At 47.4% G+C, this 17975-nt stretch overlaps 1 protein-coding gene across 6 annotated transcripts in view; it reads left to right on the top strand.

The window, feature by feature from the left end:
- SLC20A2 (solute carrier family 20 member 2) overlaps window positions 1-17975 on the top strand; it is a 106810-nt gene that overhangs the window by 77458 nt on the left and 11377 nt on the right. For all 6 annotated transcript variants that reach the window (XM_055416661.2, XM_055416662.2, XM_055416663.2 and 3 more), the window contains 3 exons: window positions 3722-3838; window positions 8680-8883; window positions 10230-10797. In XM_055416661.2, the coding sequence (XP_055272636.1) occupies window positions 3722-3838; window positions 8680-8883; window positions 10230-10797 (889 nt within the window). The remainder of the gene's footprint in view (window positions 1-3721; window positions 3839-8679; window positions 8884-10229; window positions 10798-17975) is intronic.

The following is a 17975-nucleotide window of genomic DNA, read 5'->3' on the forward strand; positions in this document are numbered from 1 at the left end:
ATTCCCCTTTATAAGCAGAGGTTTATTTTCTGCATCTGTGGGTCTGTTTCTGTTTTGTGTGTGAGTTCATGCTGCTGTGCTCTTGACGCTCTGTTAATGTACTGAATTGCTGGAATAGTTCGCTAAGATCCAATCCCCATTCTGTCCCTCTCCCGCTCTTTCTCACCGTTAACAACTCACCCGTCTTCCTGGTTCCTTTGCTCTTCCGCCATCTTCCCCTGACCCCTGGCGTTTTTCCCGTGTGTCTCCCGCCCCTTTCACGCTCTGATCTTCCATCCAGTCCTGTGACTCAGAGGGTAGCTCCAGAGCTTCCTGGCCACTTTCCAGGCCAAACCGAGGGTGAAGGTGTTGTGATGGTAAAGGTTCAGGAGCAGGTGACCTTGTGGCTCATCGTCCCCGAGAAGCATCATGAGCCTGTGTGTAGCCGACCTCAGCCTGTCCCTTTCGGGTATGGGTCCTGATGCCCTCCGGAGCCCGTGTAACCCCATCACAGAGATGGGCCTGGAAGGAGCACGTGGAGTGGCCCTGCTCTGCCCTGCTGTGGGCTCTGCTCAGAGGGGATGGAGAAGGGGGCCTGGGAGCAACAGTGACTGCTCGTTCAGACACTCATCTCTCCAGCTCCCGGGCTTCATCCCCTCCCCCAGTACCCAGAGCTCGCCTGTCTTAGATCAGGTTAAGGTAGTGAGGCCAAAGTAGCCCAAGTGTCAACTTTATCATCAGCTCAACCAGAAGCCGCAAAGGAGACGGGGAGAACTCTTCAAAAGCCAGGTGGTTTTAAGCCACAGCTGGTTTGATGTTGGTGATTAACAGTTACCATTCAGTTCAGCAAGAAACCACATCGGAGCGGTCCTTCCCCATGTCCGGACACTGACACAGAGCAGAAGCGGGGAGCCCCGGCCACAGGCACGGCCCAGTGAGGTCAGCCTGAGTGGTTTTCTAAGCAGCTCCAAGCCTGGATCCGGAGACAGAGCCAGGACTGGGGCGGGGCTGCCAGCCATCCCGGCGCAGCCCCACGTGGGGCCTCGCTTGCTGGTGTGTCCGGGCTCTGGAGGGTGGAGCCGCCTGCCTACTGAGTGTCTGCTCCCACCAGTGACCCTCCACGGTGCCAAGGCTGGGTGATTCTGGTTCTGACTTTCCATACTTGTATATGCTAATCCTGACTCCCCATTCTCCCTCTTACCATTACCAAAATGTCTAATAATACCTTACCTGAAGAATTCTGAGTTGGTTTATATATATATAGAATGGTTTGTGTCCAACTCTTTGTGACGCCGTGGACTGTAGCCCTCCAGGCTCCTCTGTCCATGGGATTCTCCAGGCAAGAATACTGGAGTAGGTTGCCATTCCTTTCTCCAGGGGATCTTCCCGACCCAGGGATCAAACTCAGGTCTCCTGCATTGCAGGTGGATTCTTTACCATCTGAGCCACCCTTACTTTTTATAGAATGGTTAACAGTGAGCAATTATACGCCAATGAAAAAATAATGGAAAAAAAGAAAGTCAGTTTTATATTAAAAAAAAGGACAGTTAATAGTAACAAAGCCTTCAGCATTAGAGGTTTATTTAAGAGCAGAGTTTTAAACAGTTCACTTCTTTCAAACTTTAAAAAAAAAGTTTAACAATTTACAAACGTGTGTGCTTATTATAAATTTTCAAAGTTAGCAGTATGAAAGCACAAAGTAAGTGCTATAGGAACCTTTAGCAAACAAACAAGCAGATACATAAATAGACCTGATTTTGCTTCCCAAATGACTGTGAGTTTCTGCTTTTCAAGTTATTGAAGTTTTTTTACAGTTGTTTTTTTTTTTTTTTCTTTGCCTTCTCTGTTTTTGTCACTATCCATGGGCTTGTGACTAAGAGCCCTTCTCTTCTTCTGTTTAGAAAGAATGTGGTATAATGTTGAGGGCCTTGGGCTTGGGAGTGAGATGCCAGGGTGGGTGACCTTGTACTTAAGATGGACAGTGTATAGCCCAGGGAGAGACCCCTCCTGTTTCCCATCCCTCCATGGGAGTGACCGCTGGTTCTTCCCAGAACTTTTGTGATCTGTTCAGGAGTGTACACTTGGCAGGGGAAACGGCAGTGTTTCTCTTCTAAACACAAGTGGGGTGTTGCTGTGCACACCGTGATCTCGCTGGGCTTTCTCACTTAACTAGACAAGAGCGTCTCTTCGTATCAGCCCATTTATCTCGACCTCATTTTATGCCATGCGCCACGCCGACGTCACACTTCCGTGATAACGCGTGTGTCGGTTGTCTTGCAAACTCTTACAGGTACTGCTCTCGTGAGTCCTCGCGTGCCTGTGCAGGGGCGCCCCTGTGAGTGTCTGAATCACACCTGTGTCACCAGGGGAGCTGGGCTCGGGGCCCTGCAGGCAGGGAAGCCTGATGTCTCTCCACCTTCCACCGTTGTATTGACTGAGGGAATGGCAACTTTGTGGGTGGGACCGGATGGCAATGAAAAGCTTTTCTGTGTCGTAATCCCATGAGTTGGCCCTTGAAAGAAGAATTGAGCTTGAAAGTCAGTGTACTTTGAAAACACTTTTCTGTCTAAGCTGACTTTATTTTTTTTTTTAAACAATAAAAGGGTTTATTTCTGCATATGGAACCCTTCACAGGAAAGAAATGAGCACTCAGAGAAGCAGTTAGACTTAGGGACTTAACGCACCATTTTGACAAAGGGTGATGAATTATGGAAAGAGACTAGGAAACACACGGAGGAAACTAACGGACAGAAGAGTTAGTATAGAAGGTCTGTCTGTGCAGACCCATCTTGCTCGTGGTGCCTGGTCTCCAGTGATGGGAGTCACTCTCCTCTTCCTGGAACAAGGCAGGCACGTTTCTCCCAAGAAATTTATGCCCTGTGGTCCGGCAGTTACAAAGTGGGGCAGCAGACTCTTCCTGCGTCTGCTGTTTCTCAATTTAAGCTGACTTTAAAAAAGGTTTGTGTGTGTGGTCCAAGCGTCATTTCCATTTAAAGCCGGGCTGCTGACTATTGAGAAACCAGAGAGGCGGCCGTCAGCCTTGCTGTGGCTGCTGCAGCCCTGGGCTTCGGGCTGCCCAGGGGAGGTGGGGGCGGGCATCGGGAGGGAAGACCACTTGGGAATTTAGGTATTGAGGTAATACTGTAAATGGGTTTATTCCCAACTTAATATGTCTTTTGTGCCAAGTTGGTCACTTTTTAATGATTAGCTTACTCACTGAGTTAACAACAGAGTCACAAGGTAAATAGTATATCTCAATTATTTTTTTACAATTTCATAATTTATTTATTTGGCTGCATTGGGTCTTCGTTGTGGGCTTTCTCTACTTGTGGAGAGGGGGACTACTCATTGTCGTGGTACGTGGGCTTCTCACTGCAGTGGCTTGTCTTGTTGCAGAGCTCTAGCACCCTAGAGCCACAGGGCCGTAGGATGCATGGGCTCAGCCGTTGTGGTGCACAGGCTTAGTTGCTCTGAGGCATGTGGAGTCTTCCTGGACCAGGGACCCATGTCCCCTACACCGAGAGGTGGACTCTTATCCACCGCACCACCCGGGAAGTCCCGGTCGTGTGTCTTAAACACAAGACTTTGTTCCCCAGAAGTCTAGCACAGTGTTGTGGCTGAGAGTTTTATTAAACACAGAATCCAGATGATGCACTTCAGGATCGGGGAATGGCAGGAGTGGGGATGTCACGCCCGACCTTGGAGACGTGTCCAGTGACAGCTGTGTCCCCTCTGTCCCCAGTGATGGGCCTGATCCTCCCCATGTGGGCGATCGCCCTCATCTCCTTTGGGGTCGCGCTGCTGTTTGCCCTCTTCGTGTGGCTCTTCGTGTGTCCATGGATGCGGAGGAAAATAACAGGTAAGTGCTTTTCTGTTCTTCTGATTTGCACAAACGCTCTGATTCCTAAGCCTGCAGGCGTCATGCACCGTGATCCTGAGTGACAGAGGGAACACAGCCACGTGCGGGCCAGGCCTTGCCTCAGGGCTCCTGCCTGCTTTCTGGCCCAGACTTTTCCTGGATAACTTGGGATCCAGTGAGAATGAGGTCCGCGTTGCCGTGGGTAACGGCAGGTAGCAAATCAGCAGCATAGCACTACCCTCCCTCAAAAATGGTGAAAGGTAAAAAGACAAGATTCCGAGTGTGATAACTGGAATTCCCACGCGTCTATGGTGAAATAAAAACTGGTACAACGATGGGAAAAGTTAGTTGAGCAGTTTCCTATGAAGTTAAGCAAACATTTACCACATGACTTAAGTAATTCCACCCCTAGGTGTTTATCCAAGAGAAGAAGTGAGACTCGTACACAAATTAAGTCATACTAACCAAGAAGTGGAAATAAACCACAGGCTCATTAACAAGTGAGTGGATAACCAAATCATCCATACAGCAGAGGACGAATTAGCAAGGAAGAGGGTGAACTGCCAGGAGGAGCCAGGCACAAACAAACTCATCCTGTAGGATTGCAGAGGACAGCCATCCGCAGCCACAGAAACCACTGGCTGCTGGAGACCACTGCAGAGGAGGGGGGTGAGGGAGTCTGCAGGGACAGAGGAGAGCTTAGAGACAGAAGGGAACTGTAGGGATAGGCCAGAGCTTTGCAGGCACAGGAGGGAACTTTGCAGGACTCCGTCTTATTTGGGGCGTAGTTACAGTCTGTACTCATTTGTCACAGGTCATCTACCTGCACATTTTAAAAGGTATAAATTTCATTGTATAGAATTATACCTCTGTGAAAGCAGTTTTTTTAAAAAAAGAAGACCTTGGCTTAGAAAATTGCAGGAGCTATTTTCCTGTCACTGGCAACATGATTGAATTCCAAGCCTTATGGCCACACGCTTTTACAGGGCTCTCAAAAGAAAAGAAGTATTTACTTTTGGCCTCAGAGTGTGCCTTACAATCATGGTTTGATATGGACATATCTGAATTTGAAACCCACATTTCAAAGAAAAACTGAACAACTGAGGGGACATTACCATGCTTATGAATGGGAAGGCTCAATACTGGAAAGATGTCAGTTCTCAAGTCGATCTGTACATTTAATGCAATTTAAATAAAAATCCCAGCCAGATAGTTTGTAGATTTAGACAAGTCACTTTAAAAATGTATATGGAGGACTTCCCTGGTGGTCCGCCTGCCATTGCAGGGGACAGGACCCCAGGAGGATCCCTCATGCCGAGAGCAGGTGAGCCTGTGAGCCACAGTAAAGGGACACCCCCAGGCGCTGCAACTAGAGGAAGCCCTCACTCAGTAACGAAGACCCAACACAGCCAAAAAGAAATAATTCATTAATTAAAAAAATCTTACAGGGAAAGGGACTGGAATGTCCAGAACAAATTTGGAAAAGAGTAAAAAGTTGAAGGACCCATGCCACAAAAAGCTACAGGGAAGTGTGGAACTGGCGAAGAGATGAACACCTAGATGAACAGAACAGGATCAAGTCCAGAAACAGAGTCGCAAATATGGCCAATTGATTTTCAACAAAGTCAGCTGTTGAAAATCACCGATACGATCAATGATACTGGAATAACTGGGATCAAATGCCAAAAAGAGAACCTTGACCTAAAGCCTTATACCTTGCAAAAAAAAAAAAAAAATTAACTCAAGATGCATCATAAGTATAAATGTAAAATAGAAAACTATGCAACTTTGGGAGCAAAAAGAGGAAAACTTTTGGGACCTTGGGTAGAGCAAAGAGTGTTTAGGTTTGATACCAAAAACACACAGTTCATAAAAGCAGTTGGTAAATTGCTCTTCATCAAAACTAGAAAGTGTTGCCTTGTAAGAAACGCTATTAAGAGAAAAGACAAGTTGCAGACGGGGAGAGTGTCTGCAGACCCTCTAACAAAGGGCTCGTATGCAGGACACGAAGCAAGCTCAGAAAGCAGCCCAGTTTAAAACAAAAAATGTAAGTAGCTGTTTCACCAAAAAAAGATACACGAATGGCAAATGAGCCCATGAAAAAGCTGCTGTACATCAGAAATACAGATTAAAATCACAATGAGGTATCCTCACACATCTATTTTAATGGTTTAAAAAAAAAGGATAGTGCTAAATGCTGACAAGGATGAGGCGGCGGCTGGAATGTTCATGCACTCCTCATGGGAACGCAAAATGGTTCAGCCGCTCAGAAAAGGAGTTTGGTGGTTTCTTATAAGGTTAATCACTTACCCACTCCTAGGTGTTTGCCCTAGAGAAACGCACATTTAAATTCACACAGAAGCCTGGAGATGAATATTTATTGCAGCTGTATTTGCTATCACCAAAAACTAAAAGCCTGGATTATCCACAGAACAAACACACACGCATTTATGGAAATACATACATCCACATATTAGACTGCTACTCGGCCGTGAAGATGAGTGGGCGGCTGACCCTGCACCAGCACGGATGAACCTGGGCGCACTGACCGTGCCACGTCAGAGGAGCCAGCCTCAGAAACTCATGTCTCATGGTTCCATTTATATGACGTCTGGAAAAGACAAAACTGTAGGGATGGAGACCAGACAGGTGGTTGTCCAGGGCTAGGGCAGAGGGGCTGACTATAGGGCTAGGCGTTATAGGGATCTAGACTTTTAAGATTCTTTTTTTAATGTGGACTATTTTTAAAGTCTGTTGAATTTGTTAAAATATTACTTCTGTTTTATGTTTCGGTTTTTTGGCCACGGGGCACATGGGATCTTGTGGGGATCTTAGGTCCCTGACCAAGGATTGAACCTGTGTACCCTGCATTGGGAGGTGAAGTCCCAGCCACTGGACCGCCAGCGAGATCCCTAGACATTTTTTAGAATCAGAATTCTGCACACACAGAGCCAGTTAACCACATGCAAGTTTTAAAAACTAATAATTAAAACACTGCATTAGTACATACAACTTCAAACTAAGTAGTGATTTCAGACTCTGACGGATTCATATCCAGCTGCTTCTTCTCCTGTGTAGCCACCCGCTGCTGTCGGTTGAGGAGAACTGCCCCCCCCCTTTAAACATCCCACTTGTCTGGTTTAACCCCAGTGGGAGTGATAAACTAAACTTGAATGCTCTGACGTTTAAAGCTTTTTCTGAATGTTGTTCTTCAGTTGCTAAGTCGTCTCCGACTCTGTGACCCTATGAACTGCAGCATGCCAGGGCTTCCCTGTCCTGCACTAATTCCCTGAGTTATGGACCATAAAATCTTTGCTCCCACCTTTAGGCTGTACTGTTACAGTAGGAAACTGACATTACTACCCATTCTGGCTTGCCAAGAGATTCTTTCTGGCCAATGCTATGTATTTTGACATTTCAACATACAGGTACCTTGTTCTATTCATTTAAATGCAGACTGTGGTTAAGGGCATGGACAGGGAGTAAACTGCCTGCATGTTACTACCTGGGTGACCTTCAGCAGTGACTTAGTCTCTCTGGGCCTCAGTTTGCTCATTTATAAAACAGAGAAAATAGTAATACCTGTCTCATACGTTAACACGTTTCTGGGGGACCTCCCGATGGTCCAGTGGTTAAGACTCCATGCTTCCACTGCAGAGGCCCAGGTTTGATCCTTGGCTAAGGTAGCTAAGACCCTACATACAAACTGCACAGTGTGGCCAAAAACAAGAAAAAAACGAACAACAAAAAAACACAGTTTGAAAATTTTGTTAATAATCTTTACAGATATTAACTTTTCTCATCTACATTGTAAGCAGCTTGACGTCAGAAACCTGTGTGTACCTATATTTGTTCCTTGTAGTAAACAAACTTAGTTTTTTTTAAAAAAAAAAAATCTGTCTTTTAGATGTAGATAAATATAGAGATAGAGGTAGAAAGATTGAGGGCAGGAAGAGAAGGGGACGACAGAGGTCGAGATGGTTGGATGGCATCATCGACTCGATGGACGTGAGTTTCAGCAAGCTCTGGGGGACGGTGAAAGACAGGGAAGCCTGGCGTGCTGTAGTCCGTGGGGTCACAAAGATTAGGGACACAGCTGAGCGACTGGACAACAGCAGAGATAGACGTGACCTGTCTGGGTAAATAAAGAAGTGAGGGTGATGCATGAGTCTGTCCGGCAGAGGACCCAAGAAGACTGTGTCCGTGTCAGCTGGGTAGGTTGGAGCTTAGACGTTTGCTCAGGGAAGTGTGAGGCAGCAAGGCCATGAATCCACACACCAGATCTGATCACCAAGAATGCGCTCCAGCTTCAAAACCACTTTTTGAAAATCCCTGGTTTCTTTTGAAAATAGAGGATTTTTAAAAGTAAGCAGAATCTCTCTGTTCCTTTTGAGGAAAATGAGTTACTTGTTTCCTAAGACTCGGTGACCTGAGCAAATCTGAGCGCAGTCTCTTATTGAACAGAAGAAAAGCAAACAGACCCTAACAGTATCTATGAAGACAAAAAGGATAAACATTTCAGTGATTCTGAGGTCAGTTTAAGAAAACAGAAGGCTGGTCTAGATGGTTGTATAATTTACAGAATGTTTACCTTGGGAATCAGATCTAATCCTGTCTTTTTTGTTGCTTTTGGATGAGATAACTCAGGGCTGAGCCTCCATCTTTCCCTCTTTAGCTGAATTTTCTAGCCTGTTTCCCAGACTGAATTGTCTACTTTATTTTCCCTTTTTTTTTTTTTGTTCCCAAAGTATGAAAGTATCACGATAAATATTTATTTTTATATTTGTCAAAAACAAGAATTCTCTTCCAAAATTTTCAGTTATGACTCTTATTTTCTGCAGGCAAATTACAAAAAGAAGGTGCTTTATCGAGAGTCTCTGATGAAAGTCTCAATAAAATTCAGGAAGTGGAGTCCCCAGTATTTAAAGAGCTGCCAGGTGCCAAGGCTCATGACGACAGCACTGTCCCCCTCACAGGCTCAGCTGCGGAGCCCTCAGGGACCTCAGAAAGCATGTCAGGGGGTCACCATCCCCGGGCCCCGTATGGTAAGTCCCTGGGGGCTGGGGTGGCATGGGGCAGAGGGCAGTTTTGGGGGGCCAGTTGGCCTGCATGTGGCAATGAGGCTCCAGTGCACACAAGTGTCCCCAGAGAAAACTCGGGGGCTGAAGGGTCCAGGGTTCAGTCAGTCCCACAGCGGGATTGTTCCTGTCCCGACTTTCCTCCAAGAGCCATTTAGCTGCAGTCTCCCAGCAGCACCTCTGGGCCCCTTACCCATGTCTTCCATGTGCAGTCACCTAACTGCCAGAGATCGGATTATCAGTTTATCCAGCTTTGTATACAAACACCTTCCTCCTGGGAGATGCAGAGAGAAAGCTGACGTTGGAACCGGGGTGGTGGTCCCACTAGAGAATCGCAGAGACCATCAAGGCCATCATGGGGGTCCTCTGTCACACAGTGTTTGTGGACAGTGATGGGCCAGCTCCTGCCTCTGCCAGGCCCACCTCCCTGCAGGGGCGCTGGCACCACGGTCCAGGCTGGATCTGCGACTTGGCCAAGAAAGAGCATGAGCTCTGCCCACTGATCTGACAGACCGCCTTTGACTGTGTCCACCAGCCTTTTTTTTAATTGAAGTATACAGTTGATTAAACAGCATGTTAACTTCTGCTGTACAGCAACGTGATACATGTGTGTATATATGTGTATATGTACATCCTTTTTTAAAATATTTTCCATTATGGATTTATTACAGGATATTGAATATAGTTCCCTGTGCTGTACAGTAGGACCTTGTTTATCCCTCCTGTGTATAAAAGCTTATATCTGCTAACCCCAGCCTCGCACTCCCCTCCTCCTGCCCCAAGAACCGGTCTGTTCTCTATCTGTGTGACTGTTTCTCTTTCATAGGTGGGTTCATTTGTGTCATATTTTTAAGGAGCATCTGGAGTGTATATCTCACAGGGAAATGCGTTGAGTCCCTCTTGTATCAAGTTTTCTGTAAAATAAGCCCCTGATCAGGATCCTCCTTCTACCCGTTCCTAGAAAAGGAAAGAGTGCTTCCGCGTTTTAGGAGAGTGCAGCATTGTTTTTTAACAGCTGTATTGTTAGTTTTACCCTTTGCTCTATGTTTCCAAGTTTCCCTTTTTATTTTTACCATACTGCATGGCCTGCATAGTCAAGTTGGAAAATAAAGAATACGGTGGAAAAATGCAAAAACCCTCACTGTCCAGCCTTCCTGAGTTCACATGGTGGCCCCACAGCATCCCAGGCGTGGACTCAGGCTGGCCCTTGTCCCCTTCAGGCTGGGCTCAGTCTACCCCTTGTCCTGGAAGGCCGAACTCAGTCTGGCCCTTGTCCCCGCAGGCTGGGCTCAGTCTATCCCTTGTCCCCGCAGGCCGGGCGCTGTCCATGACGCACGGCACCACCAAGTCGCCCGTGTCCAACGGGACCTTCGGCTTCGACGGCACGGCGCGGGCCGACGGCCACGTGTACCACACGGTGCACAAGGACTCGGGGCTCTACAAGGACCTGCTGCACCGCATCCGCGACGAGCGGCCAGCCGACGGGGCCCCGCGGCAGCTGCGGCGCAACAACAGCTACACGTGCTACACGGCGGCCATCTGCGGGCTGCCCGGCCTGGCCACGCGCCGCGGCGACACGCCCACGCCCGAGGACAGCGAGAAGCTGGTGGCCGACGCCGTGGCCTACTCGCGCCGCCGGCTCCGCTACGACAGCTACTCCAGCTACTGCAACGCCGTGGCCGAGGCGGAGATCGAGGCCGAGGAGGGCGGCGTGGAGGTCCGGCTGGCACCCCCGCTGGCCGAGCCCGAGCCACCGCGCGACGACCCGGCGGACGAGGAGAAGGAGGAGAAGGACACCGCCGAGGTGCACCTGCTCTTCCACTTCCTGCAGGTCCTCACCGCCTGCTTTGGCTCCTTTGCGCACGGCGGAAATGACGTGAGGTCAGAACCGGGGCGGGGCGGGGCCTGGAGACGGCCGGGGAGGGGCGGGGGCGGGGGGTGAGAGGGGCCTGGTGATTGGGTGGGGTCTGTGGAGGGGTGGGGTGGGGTGGGGTCTGTGGAGGGGTGGGGTGACAGGAGCCTGGAGATGGGGCGGGGTCTGTGGAGGGGCGGGGCAGGGGTGAGAGGGGCCTGGTGATTGGGTGGGGTCTGTGGAGGGGCGGGGTGATAGGAGCCTGGTGATGGGGAGGGGTCTGTGGAGGGGCGGGAGCTGGGAATGGGGCGGGGTCAGGGCGAGGGGCGGGGTCAGGGTGAGGGGCGGGGCAAGGTAGATACCTGGCCCACCCTGGAACCACGCGGGTTGCAACCACGCCAGGGTCTGCCAATGCCAGGTTTTGTCCGCAAGTGCAGCACCTGCATCTTCTTGGCGCAGATCTTTGAGTGAAGCAGATGCAGGGAGAGTTGGCCTGGGGTCAGAAATCACAGCAGGTGGAATCAGTAGAGCTGGGCTTGGAGCCCTGATTCTGCCCAAGCTGTCCCAGCTGCCTACCGTGGCCTGAGTTCAGTGCCATTTGGCATCAGTGCCCTTTGGTTTCGAGGCAGAGAGAGAAGTGCCCACGTTTCCCCCAAGTTGTACAAGAGTTATGAGTGAGCAAGTAGCTCCTGTAGTGTACCAGACCGCGTCATGGGTCAGAAAAGGGAGGTGGAGACCCCGGGGTCTGCCGTGTTGGATGGCCGCTCCAGTCAGGAGGGTCCCCGAGGGACACCTGCAGGGACTGAGGGTACAGCTGTGACGGCATCTGTAGGAGAACCTTCCGGAAGAGGGAAAAGCGCTGCGAGGCCGAGGCAGGCGTGTGCCTGGTGGGTTTTCCAGAAAGAACCACTAGCAAAAGCATGGTGAGCTCAGCTCCGCGGGGCACAGAGGCCGGGATGTGCAGGAATGTACAGAGTCTGGCCAGGCATCCGGATCAGTCACTGAGGTTTCCAAAGCCCTGGTGTCCCAGTCTGTGAAATGGGGGTAAAACTAGTACCAATTCAGGAGATTTCTGAGGATTAAGGGGAGGTGCTTGTATAATAAGATGAGGGCAATCCTTTCCCATGATCAGTGTCCATTTTCACTGTTTTAGTTATTATGCAGCCTAATGTTTCTGTCCAAACGAGGGGAATTGTGCCATCATTATATTTTTTTGGCCCAGTTATGACTCTGTTTTACACCATGTGCAGCTGCGTTTCTGTTCTTTTTAAAAGATGTCTTCCAGCCAGACAAAGAGGCCTGGACAGCTTATGTTTTGCTCAGCATCACCTAGGCATTGCCATCTTATTTTATGGGGGGCACCATGTTCTGTCCTCTCTTAATAATTTTTACTTCCCTCCTCCACTAGCCCACTTCCTCCTCCTTATCACAAATTCTTTATGGAAAGCCTGGTACCAGCAACACGTTATGAATTGGGTCCCTTTCCTTTAGAACTAAGTTCCAGTTAAGGAGACAAGAAAAGCATACTCCTGGCAAAGTAACAGAACACCCCAAAACAGCACTTCAAGGCCAAGGAAGAGTCTAGGTTGTAGCTGCTGCAGGTGACCAGAGTGTAGAGCAGCTGTTTGCAGTTTGGAGGCTGATTTTCAGGCTTTTGAGCAGGGATGTAGTCTGATGAAAGCAAGGTTTTAGAAATAACAGTGCAGCAGTGAAGAGGGGGCTTCTGTTTATTCAACCGGTGGGTATTAAGTTTGTACCAGGCCTCCAAGCTGAAGCACTTGTAACTTACTCCAGGCCTACTCAGACAGTCCTTTGTAGTCCTAAGAGAAAGAAAGCGAGAGTGTTAGTTACTCAGTCACGTGGGACGCTCTGTGACCCCATGGACTGTAGCCCGCCAGGCTTCTTTGTCCAAAGAATTCTCCAGGCCAGAATACTGGAATGGGTAGCCATTCTCTTTTTCCTAGGGATCTTCCATACCCAGGGATCAAACCTGTGTCTCCCACATTGCAGGCAGATTCTTTACTGTCTGAGCCACAGGGAAGCCTGCAGTTCTAAGTGATACCCTTCAGAGACCGGGAATCTGAAACTCAGAAATGTGACTTTTGCGCAGGGCCACACAGTTAGAGAGAAGCCAAAACATGGGGAGCCAGCTCTGTGTGACTCGGTCTCCAGAGTGTGGAGGGTGGGCTGGGAGCCACAGGCGTCATTCAAAGCCTGTAGGGAGCTTGGGAGTTACCACTACATCCTAACAGCAAGTGAAAACCAAATGGACTGAAAAGTCAACAACTCTTCTTGGATCTCGAAGGGAGAGGAGAACGCAGGACAAACCACTGCCCGCAGTGTCAGAGAGCCTCGATGCAGGGACTGAGGAGTGGATGCTGCGGTGAGAACCATGGAATCCTGGACTGGAGCAATGGGCCCTGGAGGCTCAGGGGGGACAAGAAGAGGATTAAGGCTCCAGGAGACCCAGGGTAGGGGGAACCCACTATCCAGGAGCCCTACAAGATCCTACCAGTGAGTATCAGGGAAGAAGAATCCCTCCCGCTCCCTGGGAAGGAAATCCCTCCTTTCCCTGGGAAAGCAGCCACTAGATAGAGACCGTGTGCTCAGCCAGGCTGCGCTCAGGAGAAACCGGGTCACCAGAGCCCAGCCTGCAGGGCATTACTGCAGGCTAACTGACCTGGAAGGGGAAACACACTCCAGACTGCTCTGGCCTTCCCCTAGGTAGAAGGGAAACTCCCCAACTCCAGCCATCCTGTCTCACATAAGGAGGGAGTCAGTATTGAGAAACACTTGCCCAGTTCACAGCCCAGAGGCACAGTCTCAGTGAGAAACCAAGACTCATCAAAGGGGTCATCAGAGGACCCACAGAAGGCTTCTCCATCCCCAGACCCACTACATCAGAGGACATCATCAGAGGACCCACAGAAGGCTTCTCCATCCCCAGACCCACTACATCAGTAACAACCAATTGACAGCAGTTCCTCCTACCCAAGACATCGCATCTGGATATCAAGAAAAATTTCCAAGGCACACCAAAAGGCGAAAAACACAACTGGAAGACACAGAGCAAACAGCAGAACCAATATGGCAGAGATGTTAGAATTATCAGACCAGGAAGTTTAAAGCAACTGTGATGCATATGCCGAGGTATCTGATGACAAAATAGGCATCCATTAGATGGACAGGTAAGCAGAGACATGAGAACCCCAAGAAAGGACCAAAAAGAAATACTGGAGATCAAAAACACTGTAATAGAAATGAAGAACGCAGGGGGCTTTCCTGGTGGCTCAGTTGTTTAGAATCCACCTGCCAATGCAAGAGGCATGGGTTTGGTCCCTGGTCCGGAAGATTTCACATGCCATGAAGCAACTGAGCCTGTTTGCCATAGCTGTGGAGCCTGTGTTCTAGAGCCTGAGAGCTGCCACTCCTGAGCCCATGCTCTAGAGCCTGTGCTCCCGAAAAGAGAAGCCACCACAGTAAGAAGCTCGTGCACTGCAGCTGGAGAGCGGCCCCTGCTAGAGAAAAGCGCTCACAGCAACGCAGACCCAGCACAGCCAAGAGTAAGTCAGTAAAGTTACCTTAAAAATGATGGATGCCTTTGATGGGTTTATTAGTAGACTGGACACAGCTAAGGAAAGAATCCCTTAGCTTGAGGGTATGTCCATATAGTCTCAAAAAGCAAAGAGAACAAAGCTTGAAGAAACACAGAACAGAATATTGAAGGACAGCGGGGACTCCGAAAGGCGTTGCGTAACGAGAAGGGCAGCAGGAGAAGACGGACAGGAGCACAGAAGATGACTGACTGACTCACGGCACTGGCGGGGTCTCCATAAGCTAATGTCAGACAGCAAACCACAGATCCAGGAAGCTCAGAGAGCACCACGCAGGACAGATACGCAAAAAGCGCACAGTGGCCTGTCAGATCTAAGCTTCAAAAAACCAAAGATCAGAGGTATCTGTAGACATAGAGGAACAGAGACAAAAATTATATACGACTTCCCCTCAACCCTGCAGTCAAGAAGAGAGTGGAGTGAAGCAGTTTCAGTGTGAAGGGAAAATCCCACCAAATCAGACTTGTGCACCCTGTGAACTTCTTTAAAAGTGAAACGAAGTCCTCAAGAGAAATAAAGACCTTCTCAGACAAAGAAAAAATGAGGGGATTTGTGAAAAGCTGACCTGCCTTGCGGGAAATGTTCAAAGGAATTCTTTAGATAGAAGGAAAATAATGTGTGTCAGAAACTGAGATCTACATAAAGTCAGGAAGAACATCAAAGAAAGGCTAAGTGAAGGTGAAAAAAAAAACAACTAATTTTTCTTCTTCTTTATTGATCTAACAGGTAAGAGTTATTTCAGAACAATAAAACCAACAATGTAGTCAATGATATGTTTATGTATTTGTTATATATATATACATATTTAGTTTAATACATAAAAACATCAACAAATTTAAAAAAATAGAAATGATACAGTGCCTGCTCTGAGGCCATAATTGAATTAAACTATGTGTGTGTGTGCACATGTGTGCACACTTATGTATGCTTGTGTTAAGTGAATGAGTGATAGCAATGATACAAGGGATGGAAGGGTGGAATTAGGGTTATTTTTTTAAGTTATCTACACTTAACTTACATGGTTTATATGGGAAAGAATCTTCCTGCAATGTGGGAAACCTGGGTTTGATCCCTGGGTCAGGAAGATCCCCTGGAGAAGGGAATGGCAACCTACTCCAGTATTCTTGCCTAGAGAATTCCATGGACAGAAGAGCCTGGGAGGCTATCTATAGTCCATGGGGTGGCAAAGAGTCAGACACAGCTGAGTGACTAACACTTGCACACTTTCACACTACCAGTAAAGTAGTATAATATTATTGCAAAGGGGATTTGGATTAACCCTAGGTATATATGGCAAGCTCTAGAGCAACCATTTTAGAAAGTTAGCAAAGAAAAAAGTATAGCCAGTATGCTAAGGGAGAGAAAATGGAATCATATGGAATGCTCAGTTAAAACAACAGAAGGGGGGAAAAAAGGCGGATGACAAAAATAGGAACAAAGAACAAGGACCACAGATAGAAAGCACTAACAGATATGGTGGATACTAATCCAGCTATACGAGTAATCAGTTTGAATTTCAGTGATCCAAATGCACCAATTAAAAGACAAGAGATTATCAGAATGGGTCAACACAACTCAACTCGCTGTTGTCTACTAGAAACCCACTTGAAATGTAAAAACACTTAGGTTAAAAATAAATGGGATTAAAAAAAGGAAAAAAAGTAAATGGAAGAAGGAAAGTATGGCATGCTAACACCGAAAGAAAGCAGGAGTTAACTGTGTTGATTTCAGACAGAGGGGCCGTGGATAGATCCAGCAACAGAAATCAACAAGGACATATTTGAGCGAAACAGACCATCAATCAACTGCGTATAAATCAGTAACAAAAGAGTACTAGAAAATCCCCAAACACATGGAGATTAAACCACACACTTCTAAGTAACATATGAAACGAAGAAATACCAAGAGAAATGTTAAACTAAATGAAATTGAAAACACATCAAAATTTGTGGGAAGCAGCAAAAACAATGCTTAGAACAAAGCTTATAGCATTGAATTCATATACTAGGAAAGAAAAAAGATGTAAAATCAATAATCTAAGTTTCCAGCCTAGGAAATGAAGAGCAAATTATTAATTAATCCAAAGTAAACAGAAGTAAATAAATAATGATTAGAGCTAAATAAATGAAATTAAAATCAGGAAATGAATGGAGAAAAATCAATGTGAAACTAAAAGCTGGATCTTTGAAAATATTAATGATATTTATAGGCTTCTAGCCAGGCTAACTAAGGGAAAAGGAGAACACAAATTGCTGATACCAGAAATGGAAAAGTAGACATCACTATAGATCTTATGGACAATTTAAAAAAAGTTCAGTTCAGTCGCTCAGTCGTGTCCGACTCTCCGCGACCCCATGAACCACAGCACGCCAGGCCTCCCTGTCCATCACCAACTCCCGGAGTTCACTCAGACTCATGTCCATCGAGCTGGTGATGCCATCCAGCCATCTCATTCTCTATCGTCCCTGTCTCCTCCTACCCCCAACCCCTCCCAGCATCAGAGTCTTTTCCAGTGTTAATAATACTATAAAAGCAATACTATGAATAATTTTATGTTCGCCAATTTGATAAGCTAGATAAAATGGATTAATTCTTGAAAGACAGAACCTGCCCAAACTCACACAAGAAGAAACAGACTACCTGATAGGCTTGTATCTATTAAGAAAATTAAGTCAATACTTAACCGTCTTTCAAATCAGAAAGCACCAGGCCCAGATGGGTTTACTGGTGAATTCTACCAAGCTTCTAAGAAAGAAATTCTACTTGTCTACGATATCTTTCAGAGGACAGAAGCAAAAGGAATACTTCCTCACTCATTCTGTTAGGCCAGCATTAACCTAATACCACAACCAGACAAAGTCTTTATGAGAAAACTGTAGACCAACATTTCTCATGAAAGTGAAATGTGAAAGTGAAGTCACTCAGTCATGTCCGACTCTTTGCAGCCCCGTGGACTGTAGATTACCACGCCCCTCTGTCCATGGGATTATCTAGGCAAGAGTACTAGAGTGTGTTGCCATTTCCTTCTCCAGAGGATCTTCCCAACCCAGGGATCAAACCCAGGTCTCCTGCATTGTAGGCAGACTCTTTACCGTCTGAGCCACCAAGGGCTCCTAAGGATATGCTAGTATATCTTAGGGCGGTGTCGGATATGCTAATGATGGGTACATGTCAATTTGTCTAAACCCACAGAACATATAACAGCAAGAGTGAGCCCTGATGTAGACTGTGGACTTTGAATGATTCCGATGTGTCACTGTGATGTTCCACTCTGGTGGGGATGTCGTTGATGGGGAGACTTACAGTCTTAAATAAAGTCTTAATTTTTTAAAAAAGCTGTGGAACCCTCCCCCCAAAAAAAGACAGTGTGTGCTCGTCAAGAACCTGAGAGACAATCGTGGGTCTTGGGGAGGGGTGAGCACCTGAGTGAATCCTAAACTCACATCCCAGTTCTGCTTCCTGCTAGTTGACATGACTTTAGCATCAGTTTTCTCATCAGTAAAATAGGAGACCAATGCCTACTTTGCAGGGTTGGCCTGAGAAATAGATTTATGGTTTGTGGTTCCTTTGTGGGGAGGCTGACATGGTTGCCC

Source organism: Moschus berezovskii, chromosome 26 (assembly GCF_049115385.1).
Source record: "Moschus berezovskii isolate FMDL1 chromosome 26, NW_MosBer_1.0, whole genome shotgun sequence".
NCBI lineage: Eukaryota > Metazoa > Chordata > Mammalia > Artiodactyla > Moschidae > Moschus > Moschus berezovskii.